Consider the following 12,631-nt stretch of genomic DNA (forward strand, 5'->3'; position numbering starts at 1 on the left):
GCAGTCGAGAGCTCAACAAAGGCGATCTTGCAAATACGCAATGTGCTATGGCCCAGTTGGGAGGGAGGTTGCTGAGGCGCTAAGTGGGGACGGGATCTGAACAGAAGAAGGGATCAAGCATGGACTCCGTAGGCTGCTCTGGTATGGACGCTAGACTGTTGAAGAGCTTTCTTGTCAAGAAGAACAAAGTTGTGAATCGACATGCAGAACGGGGAGCTGAATAGAACACGCGATGCATGCAGATGAACATGCGAGTTGCTACTTCCCACGGACAGTGGCTCTTTCCTAGAATCGTGGATCGATCACTGCATGGGCACCAGTATCACATGACCACACAACACAAAGGTATCGCGGTCCTGAACAAGTAGATATAAGGCCTCTGTGCCTCCCTCTTCCCTCCAAGTCGTCAGGCCTGCCCAAAACCAGCTTTTCCTGCACAAAGGACAGAGCCGTACAGGAAAAGGAGCAACCAGCAGACGGTAAAATCGCGCACCAAAAGAAAAATATAGGAGAATGTAGGAAAAAACCAGAAGCCAAAAGCCAAAAGCCCAAAGCCCAAAGCCAACAACCAGAGAACCCTTCAACGCTTTATCGTATGTCCTAAGCTGAACACGCCCTCTCTTTTCCCCACCCGGCCGCTACGCCTCGCTTGCCTCCCGGGGCGTCACGCTGGCAATCAGGTTCTGGTACTGCTGGTCCTCGTCGACGATCCGCCTGACCGACTTCTGCTGGGGCGTTGGGGTCACGGCCGGCGTCGCCGTGGCCGTCCAGAGCACGCCTTGCATCGGCTGGGGCAGACCCACCACGTAGCCATTGCTCGCATGCTTCTTGTCGTGCTTGCTGTCCAGGTCCATCTTGTCCGCATCGTTGCCACCGTCCCCGTTGACCTTGTCGGCGAGCTCCTTTCGAGGAAGCCGCATCGCCAGCAGAACATACTCAGCCCGCGTCATGCTGCCCATGATGTTGTCCATGTACCGCTTTACCTCGTCTGCCGGCGCGACCACCCGCGCGAGATAGTCCAGCAGCTTCTGGCCCGACGATGACGATGCCGACTGCGTCGCCACCTGCAGCCGAATCGTCACCGGCTGGTAGTAATCCAGGTCCGGGTCGCCATAATACTCTGACCGGCTGCCCTTGCGCACGATCAGAAACGACGCCACCACTTCGATCTGGCCCTGCGGCGACGTCACGTACTCGACGATGCTGAACCTGGGAAACAGGTACCGGTCGCCCGTGCCGCCCGCAAACTCAAACACCACCGCCGACACGTCCAGCTTGGCTGCCGGCGGCGGGCCCTTGGATCGTAGCGCCTGCTGGGCTGGCGGGATCGAGCCGCCTCGGTGCTGGCTGCTCGCGGCTGTCGACGGCAATGTCGACGATGTTGCTGACAGGATGCCACCTGTCGATGATGACACCGCCACGGTCGCTCCGTTGGCTTTCGCCACACCGCCCAAGGCTAACGTTCCGGCCGAAGAGGCAGCGGTCCCGCTGGCTGTTGACGTTGTGCCTGCTGGTGCCAGGACTGCCTGTCCGGCAGACTGTAACCGTTGTCGCTCGCGCTCCTTCTCACGTGCCACCTGGCCCTTGAGCTTGTCCAGGACGGCCTTCAGGTCGGTCGCGTCGGAAAACTGTGGCCGGTTCTCGCCGATCCGTCGCACCATCTCCTTCACCCGGCCATCGTCCAGGGCCGTTTTCACCAGCAGCACTACGAGCGGGTCGCTTCCGGCTGGCGGTCGCAGGTCCACCGATGTCTGCTTCGGGTTTGTCCGCAACACAATGTCGAGAATGATGCGCACCTCCTCGGCGAAGAACCGCACCGTCCTCCCGTCGACGAGCAGCCGGTCGGCCGACGGCCCCTGCGCTGCACCATTGCGCTTCGTCTCAATCGTGATCTGGTCAATGATGGCCTGGAACCGGTCCAGCTCGTCTTTCGGCGCGTTTCCGTTGGCAACCCTCTTCATGAGATCACGCAGCTGCGGGTCTTCTGTCGCACGCTCGGCCAGCGTCACGATGATCGAGTCCGTTCCAGGCGGGTGTGCCGCTGCCGGCTTTGGCGTGCCGACTGGCAGAATCGGGCTGGGCGCGTGCGGTCGTGGCGCTGCAGGAGGTCCTCCTATGACCGCTGGCTGCACGACTGGTCTGGCTGCTGCTGGTTGTATGGGTGCTGGTGGCGCGCTCGGCGAGAGGATCCCTTCCATGCCTCGCGGCGACACCATGGGTTGTGGCAGGACGGCCACTGCAGGAGGAGGCGGTGGTGGTGGTAGTGGAACAGCTGATGCTGGTGTGGAGGCTGCTGTAGGTACTGGTACTGCCGGTGTGGATGCTGCTTGTGGATGTTCCTGTCTTGGCGGCTGTGAGACTGGATACGCAGGCTTCTGACTGGGCGTTGCCGGCATAGAGGCCGGTGTTTGTGCTGGGCTTTGGGACTGCTTCTTCGGTGTTGGTGGTGGCGGTGTGGATACGGCTGACGACGGCGGTGGCATGCTGCCTCGCGAGGGGCCGTACATGATGATGGGCCGGACGTTGGGAGGCAGCGAGGCCGCCGGCTTGGGATCCTTGACGCCGTACATGGTGGCCTCGAAGACGTGTGGCTCGACCGTGATGACGATCTGGCCCAGCTTCACCATCGAGTCCTTGGGCGGGTTTTTGGGGTCGTCGACGGCGACACCTCTCCGCTTCGACGGTTTCGCCCAGTACTTTTCAAAGATGCCTTCGTTGATCCATTTCTGTCGCGACCGCGAGAGCGACTCGGCCAGAACGCCACTGCTTTCGTTAGCTACGATCCACGGCCCCCGAAGCAGCGTAAACATACCTCTCGTTGACCGACTGATATTCTGTTACCAACAAATTGTCGGGCTGTGCTTGCTCGACCGTCGGCAGCGGCTTTCCTGTCTGGATGGACTTTGGCAGCTGGCTGTGCGACTGCTGCTGCGCCTGGTTTTCGCCCGACGAGTCGTCGCCTCCAGCCGCGCTGAGGGCCGGCGTCGCCGACCGGGTCGTGCTGCCCTCAGCCGGCGGTGTCGACGTCCTGCGCTTCGCCGCCTGTTCGACACGTGCAGCTGCTCGTGCTGGGAGCTTTCTTTTTCTCTCCATCATCTGTTGTCTTTCTCCGTCGTCCTGTTGTCGACTGATCCTTTCGTATTTTCCAGCTTTCCCATTCACCGGTCGCCCAGTTCTGTCTCTGTCTCTCGATCTCTGGAGTCTCCTCGGTCTCGGTCTCGCCTCGCCTCTTCGTCTTCGTCTCCGTTCCCTTCCTTGCTCGTCTTGTCGTCGGGCCTAGAGCTATCAGACACAAGCAGCCAACGTCAATGCAGGCATCTCACGACCGCAACCCCGCCAATGATGTCTGCGAGCTGCCGGGGCAAAAGGACGAGTGCGCGCCTGCGTCGTGGCAAGGCGCGGCTGTGCTGCCGAGACGCGGGAGCGCGGTCAGGTCGTCGTCGCGAAAGCTAGCGGCTGCACGCGACGCTGTGGGAATGATGCTCGCCACAGCGCCAGACACTGATGGCCTGGTTCGGGGGAAGTCGACGCTGAGCGATCGTGCGCAGTGTCCCCGTAGCAACACGGTCCAGACGCGATGGGCTTCTCGGCGCGTGTCGGATGGCAGGAAGAAAGCGTGGTGCTGCGCACTTCCGATTTTTGGGGGGGGGATCGTTGTCATTATTTTACTAGCATTACGGCTCAGCACGAAGCAGTGAATTCGACGGCAGAGAAGAGTGCATTAACGATCACCTAATCAAGATTAGCGTCGCACCCATCCCGCCTGTGCCACTCTGATTCTGGACCCCGACACGGCCCATAATCGCTCTCGAATCACGACTGAGGTGGATTGGCCGGCCTGTTCTGCTAGATCTACAAGACAGCAGCTTTAGTGCTCCGTACACTGGGCATAGTTCTTGGAGAGTGGGGCTACCCAAGCCGCAAAAGCGTGCCTTCCTCTCCAAGCTCAAGCTTTAACGGCGCAGTAGTCCAGACCGTAAGATATCTTACCATAATCGTAATTCTCCTACCATCGTCCTCATCACATCCCATCGCCATCCCGCCCATGGGCTCCTTTCTGTACAAGAGGGCCGTCTGGGCCGTGGGCTTACCTGCATGTCTTTGGTGCTCATTTTTGGCTTTGGCTGTCAGCCCGTACTTCCAGAAACAGTTGGTCACAACCTCATGCCACCATGCCCTTGTTGCTTTCGCTGCGTGCTCACCACTTTTTTTTCCAGATTTCTCTACGCACACAACATACTTCCCTGGTGGCAGGATACCAATCAGCCACAGCTATGGGGGTTTGCTAGTGCGTGACAGTCTTGCTGGTGCGGACTGGGCTTTCTGTGGCAGTCGCTGACCTTGGGCGCAGAAAATCAAGTGACACCGTTCCATCTGACAACGGATGACGGTGAGCGCATTCATGCGTGGCATGTTCTGCCCCTTCCCGTCTACCTGAAGCACGAGGAGACGCTGCGGCTGCAGCCGACTGGCTACTGTGACGATATCACTACTGCCGACTCCCTTCGCATCCTTAGAGAGGACCCCAATGCGCAACTAGTCATCTTCTGTACGTCGTGGTTAGAAGGGTCACTGGGAGATATTTCTGCTGGAACTGACTGCTGACAACCCTCAGTCCATGGTGTATGTGAGGTCTCGAGAGCATGTCCTCGCCCAGTTTACTGACATCTGTATTTGCTGCTCTCGCTCAAGAATGCCGGACATATTCCCGCCACGATTCGTGCGCCCTCCTTTCACTCGCTTACCGACACGAGCTCGTTCCACCTGCTTGCGATCGATTACCGCGGCTTTGGCCAGTCCTCGGGACAGCCGTCTGAAGAAGGCCTCATCCGGGATGCCTCCGCTGCCGTCGACTTTGTCCTCGAGACGGCCGGTGTGGCTCCTGACCGCGTCATCTTGCTTGGTCACAGCTTAGGTACTGCCGTAGCTGTTGCGGTTGCAGAGCGTTATGCGGTCCTCCGAGCTGTCGATTTTGCCGGCCTTGTTCTTGTCTCCGGCTTCAGCAGCCTGCCCACCATGCTCTCCCACTACGCCGTTGCAGGGTGCGTGCCCATCTTGGGGCCACTCCGCTCATGGCCGCGCGTGCTGCAGTGGATCTTGGGGTTCGTTGTGGAGCCCTGGTCGTCGGTAGAGAGGCTCGGAAGCCTGGTGAACACTGTCCGCACAACCAAAGGACGGCACCTGCGTGTCGGCCTTATCCATGCTGCCGACGATTGGGACATTCCGAGTGTCGAGGACGATAAGCTCTTCCTCGCAGCCGTGAAGCCCCTCCTGGGCAGCGGGACGAACGATTCGCAGTTGGCGGCCGTCAAGGAAGCCCGCACCGTTCGCCTTGGCGGCGATGCGTTTGTGACGGAGTGGCGCGAGTCCGACGTGGTCATCCGTCAGGAGCGGTTCCCCCATGGAGGTAAGCTCTTCTGGCTCTGTTGGAAGCAGGAGCGATGTGCTGACGGCCCAGGCCACAACAATGTCATGAAATACGCACCGGTAGTGATGGAAGTTATGCGGATCTTCAATGAAGAATACTGAAGCAATTTGCTATATCCAAATTGGTTCGAAACGATAGAATAGACTTGACCCGCATTGCTCGAACAGACATAAGAGAAGGAAAGTACATAGTATCAGAAAATACATAGCCTGCAGCCGTTAGCAATCTGCTCCCCAGCCGTTCTGGCGGTTGATGTGGTTCATAGCACTAATGCCGGCCTGCACGAATCCCACTGCTCCGTCGACGGCCTCGCTGCCGGAGCGGAACGTTGGCTCGGCGCCCTCGGCTGCCCGCAGATCCTCCTGGTCGAGCACGGTCTGGCGCTTCTCCAGCACGGCCTTGCTGATGGCCCGGGCCCACAGGTTGTACAGCTGGTCCTCGGACAGGCTGACGTATTCGGCCGGACGGTCGTCTTCCTGGCGTGAAAAAGCCCAGCATGACACGACGACCTCGTAGCGTTTGGTGCGGAAGAAGAGGAAGGGCCAGGTGAAGACGATGAAGAGGGTGGCGATGCAGACGATGCGGATCCAGCGGGTGAGGCGCCAGCGGTTGAACGGGTGGTCGTTGTACATGTGGATGCGGGCCTCGTCGACGGGGAAGGACACCTTGAGGTGGCCGCGGTAGTTGGTGCGCCGCACGAGCGTCTCCATCTGAGTGCGGACCTTTTTTTGGTCGAAGCCGGTGACGCGGCGCTCGAGCGTGAAGCATTTGAGCGCCGACCGGTCGGCACAGAAGCGCTGGCACCAGCCCTCGAGGCCGATGCACTCGTCCGACACGAAGACCTCCTCTTGGGCTCTCTCGGGCCCGGCGGCCGAGTCCCGACAGCGGAAGACGGTGCCGCGCCGCGCGAGCGTGTGATTGCTGATGAGGTGGACCGAGCGCCAGGCTCTGTTCCTCTGCACGTCCGAGTAGAGGTACGGCGTCAGGTCGAGCCGGACGTCAAAGTCGGTCACCTTGCGGTTCTCCTTCTTGCCGTCGCGGTCGATCGTCTGCATGTGCGAGCCCAAGAGCCGCACGTACGGCCGCGGCACCCGGCAGGCCAGCGTAAACACCTGGTCCGCGAGGCTCTTCCATCCGGTCGAGCCGGGGATCACCACCTTCCGCACCGGCTGGGCCTCGTCCTTTAGCATGACGTCGCGCACAGCATCAATGATGCCCGTGTGGCCGTCGCCACCGATAAACAGCAGCCGGTCGTCGGGAGCATCGCCGGACACGTCGCCCAGAGGCTCGCCGGCACCAGGTGCAGCCGCCTCATCAATCGGTGCCGGCCCGCTGACAGCATTGATTTCCGAGTACAGCGGTGGCAGATCGGCGATCAGCAGCTGCTCCGACGGGTCATCGTCCACGTCCACCAGCGGCGTGCGCGACACGCCTGATCCGCTGCCGTGCTGCGAATTCAGCGACAGGGCGTCGGCACTAGGCCGCGGCAGAGGGGATCCTTTTCGCACACTCATGATTGTCGTTATGTTGGTGTTTGCAGACAAACCGGGAGAGCAGCAAGGCAACAGACAATACCGGGAAGTAAGACGCTCACGTGATCGGGCCAATAGGCAGCTAGCGGGCACTGTGTAATTTACGCCAATGGCAACGACGGGAAACAAGACAGATCCTCCAACACAGGGCCCCACAGGAACAGGGCCTGTGGGCCGCCCGAGTGCGCTGGGCTGCGCTAAAATGGGGGATGCAACCGCCAGTAGTGAAACGTGCAGGGCATCTCTAAAGCTGAGGTAGTGTCACGTGTAATTGTCGATAACGTTCTAGCCTATGGCGGGGTAATAAGGCCACACCTGTTCCTATTTTTCCGACATCCGTCGATTGGATTTTGCGCCAGCTGAGAAGGCCAGCTTCTCTTTCATCCAGCCATTCAGTCTGGATTCACGTTCCAGGTGTATCCCACTTCCGTGCTGCCTCTGCACCCCACACGTCTCCTGCCCTCCCTCCTCCCTCCCTCGACCGTTTCGAAGATGGCCGAAGATGCGAACTCTGCGTCTGGGGCTGCCGAGAACAAGAACGCCGAAGCTTCTGTTGCGCCTGTCACGTCTTCTGTAGCTGCAGGAAAGCAGCCGGCCAGTGACTCAGACGACGGACACGACGACGGAGTAGCATCAGCAGCAGCGCCGTCTAGCAAGAAGAAGAAGAACAACAAGAAGAAGAGCAAGACAGCCGCGGATGCGGAGTCGGAGGTGAAGAGGGCCATTGACAGCCTTCCACCGGCACAGCTGGCCGAGCTGCTCAAGCTCAACCCGGCCATATCGCAGGAGATCGCAGCGTCGGAGGCGCTAGCAGCAGGCTCGTCATCGGGCGGCGCGACGTCGGAATCGACTCTCGAGGCACTCAAGAAGCTCAGCCTGGCCGATATCATGACGGGGCTGGCAGCCAGCGGCAAGAACGTCAAGGATATGGCGAGCTACAAGTTCTGGCAGACACAGCCGGTGCCGCGGTTCGGCGAGGGTGAGCAGGGCGGCACGATGGTTGAGGAGGGACCGATCAAGGTCCAGACGGTGGACGAGGTGTCCAAGGAGCCGGCCAAGCTCATCGACGGCTTCGAGTGGGTCAAGGTCGACCTGACGGACGACGAGGAGCTGAAAGAGGTCTTTGACCTCCTCTCGGGGCACTTTGTGGAGGACGGCGAGGCCATGTTCCGGTTCCGGTACTCCAAGTCGATTTTGAAGTGGTAAGTTTTTCTCTTCTGTTTTCTTTTTTCTTCCTTCTTTTTACTCCTTTCCTCCCTTTCCTCCTTCTTTCTCCCCCCGCTAACGGTCAGGGCGATGATGTCTCCCGGCTGGACCAAAGACTGGCACGTGGGCGTGCGGGCAACACAGTCGCGCAAGCTGGTGGCATTTATCTCGGGCATTCCGCTGGAGCTGCGGATCCGCGACAAAGTGCTGCACGCGTCCGAGGTCAACTTCCTGGTGATCCACAAGAAGCTGCGGTCGAAGCGGCTGGCGCCGGTGCTGATCAAGGAGATCACGCGGCTCTGCAACCTCAAGGGCGTGTGGCAGGCGCTCTACACGGCGGGCGTGGTGCTGCCGAAGCCGGTCAGCACGTCGCGCTACTACCACCGATCGATCAACTGGCAAAAGCTATACGAAGTCGGCTTCAGCCCGCTGCCGTCGGGCAGCAAGCCACAGTTCCAGGTGCGCAAGTATGCGCTGCCGGACCGCACGATCACGCGGGGCCTGCGGGAGCTGGAGGCACGCGACCTGGACGCCGTGCAGAGCCTGCTGACGCGCTATCTCGCGCACTACGACATGGCCCAGACGTTCTCGCGCGAAGAAGTCGAGCACTGGATGCTGGACAAGCGGCTGCCTGGCGACGAGCAGGTCGTGTACTCGTACGTGGTCGAGGACGAGCACCACAACATCAACGACTTCTTTTCTTTTTACTGCCTGGACTCGTCCATCATCAACCACCCGAGACACAAGGTGATCCGGGCGGCCTACCTGTTCTACTACGCGACTGAGGTCGGCCTGACGACGCCGCCCGATAAGAAGGCGCTCAAGGTCCGGCTCAACGAGCTCATGTCGGACGCGCTCATCCTGGCCAAGAAGCACAAGTTTGATGTCTTTAACGCGCTCTCCATCATGGACAACGCCCTCTTTCTGGAGCAGCAGAAGTTCGGCCCTGGCGACGGCCAGCTGCACTACTACCTCTTCAACTACCGTGCCAACATGATCACCGGCGGCGTCAACAGGAGAAATCAGCTGGACGAAGACGCGCTGAGCGGAATTGGATTTGTCATGATGTGAGTCGGCGTCGGGACAGCCGAGCACGTTGGACACGACAGCATTGCAGGCCAGCGTTGATTTGATAAGAGGACAAAGAGTGGTAATGGCAAAGTCTCAAGACCAAGCCCAAGAGTCACGTGACATGCATCGTAGCCAAGCATCATCGTCCCGCCAACTTCTCGCCCGCCCGTGCCCGCTCCTCCAAGAGGTTGTTGTACCAGGTGCAGCGCTCGGCGAGGGGGGCGTGGCCCATGCCCTCGATAATGTGTGCGGCGCCCGGCTGGATGTACTCGATCAGCTTGCGGCCATGGGGCAGCGAGATCATGTGGTCGGCGGTGCCGTGAAGGACCAAGATGCGGTCGCGGCCGATTTGATCGGCCATGGTGACCAGCTGCTGCGGAGACTTGTGGTGCCAGCCGCAGGCGATGAGCTGCATGAGGAAGCCGGCCGTAGAGAAGCGCGGGTCGAGCCGCTTGTGCATCTCCTGGGCAACGAAGCGCTGGTAGTTGTTATCGAAGAGGCGATACCAAGGGTCGTCCTTGTCGTCCGTGTCGTCCTGCTGCTTCTGGTCCCCATGGCACCCTCGCTGCGGCGGTCCGACCAGATGTGTTCCCCGCTTCGGCAGCTGCACGTTGTCCGGCTGCGGTAGCCAGTCGTGGGCAAAGATGCGTCCGGCCGCGCCCCGGACGCTCTCCTCGACGCCCTTGGGAACGATCAGGGCCGCGCGGCTGGCAAGGTTCTGCCAGATCGTCGGCGACGTGTTCTCAATCGCGGCCGCCGTACAGCACAGCGACAGCGACGCCACAATCGTCGGCGCCATGCACGCCAGCTCCTGCGCAATCATGCCGCCCATCGAGACTCCGATCACGTGAACGGCTCGCTGGCTTGCCGGCGTAAAAGCGAGCCCGGCAGCACTTTCACTTCCGGCCGGCGTCCGCTCCACGAAGCCGACGTGCTCCAGCACCTCCACCACGTCCAGGGCCATCTCGCTCGTCGAATACCGCATCAGCGGCTTGTCCGAGTCGCCCATGCCGCGGTTGTCCACTAGCAGCACGGAAAAGTCCGCGTGGCGCTCGTGCCCAAAGTACAGCGTCTGGCGCTGCCACGATGACTTGAACGAGCCGAGTCCCATGATGAACTGCGTCCGCTGTCAGCTGGCAGAACGATGTCAGTCGTGTTCCACCCCCTCCAACCTACCACCATGCGAATCGGCCCCGAGCCGTGGATCTCCCAGCCAATTTTCAGCGGCCCTCCCCGGCCCTCAGCCACAGGCAGCAGCCCACTACTCGTCGGCTTCAGGTTGAACGTGGCGTCCGGATACGACGGATGCTTCAGCACCTCCTCCACCGTCGACAGATGCATTCTGACAGCCAGGTCAGCTTGCACTCCAACCTCTGCTTCTCCGAAAGAAAAATATACTCATCGGCCATGACTACGCAGATGGAAGAGCGAGGCTCGTGCACGTCCAAACAGACACGTGGGCGGTGAGAGAAGGGGAAATGCGAGCATTGGTTGAAGCCTTGCGTCTGGATGCCTCGGCGTCTCAAGCGACAATACGTCAAGGACAAGCCGTGTGTGCCCCACTTATACTAATACACCGCAAGCCCATCGTTCTGATTCCCCTCACACCGAAGGCTCGGTACAGCCTTCATTTGACGTTGGGTGCCTGTGGGCTTTTTCTTGGCACTGAGCAGCCCATACATAGATGAGCTTCAGCTTTCGCCTGAAGAAATTGCATGTCGTCCATATGGCCCGGACGATGGCCTCCTAGGATCGCTAGAGCGAACATGAATTGCTCACGTGACTGTCATCTGATCGCAGTCTTTTTTCTCTTTTTTCCCTGCTAACGGCGGCATCTCCTCGCTTTCTCCGCACCGACGAATCGACGGCGACAGTTCATCATGGCCATGTCTCTATCACAGATCCCGCGGCTGCTGTCGCAGTCCATGCTCTCGGCCACGGTGTCGCGTGTCCGCCCGACTGCGGCCGTCCCGGCGCTCTCCGCGGCCTTTGCTGCGCTCCGCGTTAACGTCCACCAGCAGCCACAGCAGCGGCGCGCCTGCTCCGGCAACTGCAACGCCACAGGCCTGTCCCTGGTTGCCTCACGACCGTCCGTCTCGCTGGTGGCGGCCGCGGCACAGAAGATCGTGCAGCAGCAGAGGCGCGGCATGAAGGTGCACAGCTCGGTCAAGCGGCGGTGCGAGCATTGCAAGGTGCGTCCAGCGGATCGGAGAGGCCGGAGCAGCCGGCGTACAGGAATCACTCAACGGCAGCTAACCATTCGGTCTCACAGGTCGTCCGGCGAAAAGGCGGCAAGCGGCACAAGGGCTACATGTACATCATCTGCCCGGCAAACCCGCGACACAAGCAGCGGCAGGGCTGAAGGAAGAGAACGAAGAACCACAGTAGATGCGGATTGCGATTGGGATAAGAACGAGGCAGAACACAGTTTTGTCTACCGGGAAAGACAGAAAACAGAGCACGTCTTTTGTATCGTATCTATGGACGACCAATATACCTCTCCATTGCCTCCCACTCCGTCTTTCCGGTCGAGACGAGGTAGCGGATGTGCGCCTAGCTTAGTTAGTGACTCGATCGATCATGGACTGAAGTGACTGCAGTCGCGGCCACTCACAAGATCGGTCACGTCTCGGTTCCGCTCAAATTCGCCTCGGGCATATCGGTGTGTCTCCGCCCGCAATGTCGGGTCGCCGATGTGGTGTGTGCCCCGGACGATCCGCCGGTAGAGAGCCAGCACCCGGGAGCGCTGCAGGAACTAGATTGAGGCGTCAGAGCTGGCAGCGCTTTGCAGTAGACGCGAAACGTAGGAGGACGGCCTACATGCTCGAGACTCAGAGTGCCGTCAAGACGAGACCGGCTGGCGCCCGTGGCATAGCGCCGGAAGGCCGCCCGCAGGCTGGCGAGTTGGTGCATGGAGTCGGTTCTGGAATGGCTGTCCCGCCCGCGCGTGGGCACACGGAGCTGCAGGCCGGCTGTTCGGACGTGGGGCGATCCTGAGAACTCGCGGAGAGAAAAATCACAAATCTCGATTATATTATTACTTGCGTGCCGCAACGCGCAGCGCCTTTACAGCGCTCTAGTGGGCGCTCTAGTGGACTGTCACGTGTAGACCGCTAGAAATGGCTGCTGTTGTCACGGGCATATGTTGTTTTCATTTGGTAGGCTTGTGCTGTTGTGTATATTCACTCATGCAATCCCAACCCACCCCATATATCCCGTTAAGTCTTGACCCGAGAAAAAAAGGCTAATGATAGACATCCTCACCATATTATGATACAAAGAGAAAGAAATAGTCTAAGGACCGTGTCCTTGCGTTACGTAAAAGAAGTCTAAAGATCTAGTCTTTGCTCAACAAAAAGAGAAGGAAAATAAAAATCAACGCAACCTGTTTTCT

At 59.8% G+C, this 12,631-nt stretch overlaps 7 protein-coding genes across 7 annotated transcripts; 3 read left to right on the plus strand and 4 right to left on the minus strand.

Annotated features, from left to right (window-relative positions):
* Positions 1–638: 638 nt before the first annotated feature.
* On the minus strand, positions 639–3,096 carry CMQ_3683 (uncharacterized protein; the record flags this gene model as incomplete). Its single annotated transcript, XM_014319621.1, has 2 exons — positions 639–2,763; positions 2,813–3,096. 2 exons carry the CDS (start codon positions 3,094–3,096, stop codon positions 639–641), a joined length of 2,409 nt encoding a protein of 802 aa, XP_014175096.1.
* Positions 3,097–3,308: 212 nt separating this feature from the next.
* On the plus strand, positions 3,309–5,529 carry CMQ_3357 (abhydrolase domain containing protein 12; the record flags this gene model as incomplete). The annotated part of the gene is made up of 4 exons (XM_014319295.1): positions 3,309–3,540; positions 4,352–4,549; positions 4,616–4,623; positions 4,693–5,529. The coding sequence occupies 4 exons, from the start codon at positions 3,309–3,311 to the stop codon at positions 5,527–5,529; spliced, it is 1,275 nt and encodes a 424-aa protein (XP_014174770.1).
* A 117-nt stretch (positions 5,530–5,646) lies between these two features.
* Positions 5,647–6,942, minus strand: CMQ_4213 (uncharacterized protein; the record flags this gene model as incomplete). Its single annotated transcript, XM_014320151.1, has 1 exon — positions 5,647–6,942. One exon carries the CDS (start codon positions 6,940–6,942, stop codon positions 5,647–5,649), a length of 1,296 nt encoding a protein of 431 aa, XP_014175626.1.
* Positions 6,943–7,452: 510 nt separating this feature from the next.
* On the plus strand, positions 7,453–9,237 carry CMQ_3425 (peptide n-myristoyl transferase; the record flags this gene model as incomplete). The annotated part of the gene is made up of 2 exons (XM_014319363.1): positions 7,453–8,159; positions 8,253–9,237. The coding sequence occupies 2 exons, from the start codon at positions 7,453–7,455 to the stop codon at positions 9,235–9,237; spliced, it is 1,692 nt and encodes a 563-aa protein (XP_014174838.1).
* Positions 9,238–9,376: 139 nt separating this feature from the next.
* On the minus strand, positions 9,377–10,646 carry CMQ_4066 (alpha beta hydrolase fold family; the record flags this gene model as incomplete). Its single annotated transcript, XM_014320004.1, has 3 exons — positions 9,377–10,354; positions 10,414–10,579; positions 10,636–10,646. 3 exons carry the CDS (start codon positions 10,644–10,646, stop codon positions 9,377–9,379), a joined length of 1,155 nt encoding a protein of 384 aa, XP_014175479.1.
* A 471-nt stretch (positions 10,647–11,117) lies between these two features.
* Positions 11,118–11,599, plus strand: CMQ_4020 (ribosomal protein l36; the record flags this gene model as incomplete). Its single annotated transcript, XM_014319958.1, has 2 exons — positions 11,118–11,429; positions 11,510–11,599. The coding sequence occupies 2 exons, from the start codon at positions 11,118–11,120 to the stop codon at positions 11,597–11,599; spliced, it is 402 nt and encodes a 133-aa protein (XP_014175433.1).
* Positions 11,600–11,715: 116 nt separating this feature from the next.
* CMQ_3286 (complex 1 lyr protein) lies at positions 11,716–12,150 on the minus strand (the record flags this gene model as incomplete). Its single annotated transcript, XM_014319224.1, has 3 exons — positions 11,716–11,790; positions 11,852–11,992; positions 12,058–12,150. 3 exons carry the CDS (start codon positions 12,148–12,150, stop codon positions 11,716–11,718), a joined length of 309 nt encoding a protein of 102 aa, XP_014174699.1.
* Between the last annotated feature and the right edge of the window lie 481 nt (positions 12,151–12,631).

This window comes from Grosmannia clavigera (genome assembly GCF_000143105.1).
Source record: "Grosmannia clavigera kw1407 unplaced genomic scaffold GCSC_113, whole genome shotgun sequence".
Taxonomy (NCBI): domain Eukaryota; kingdom Fungi; phylum Ascomycota; class Sordariomycetes; order Ophiostomatales; family Ophiostomataceae; genus Leptographium; species Leptographium clavigerum.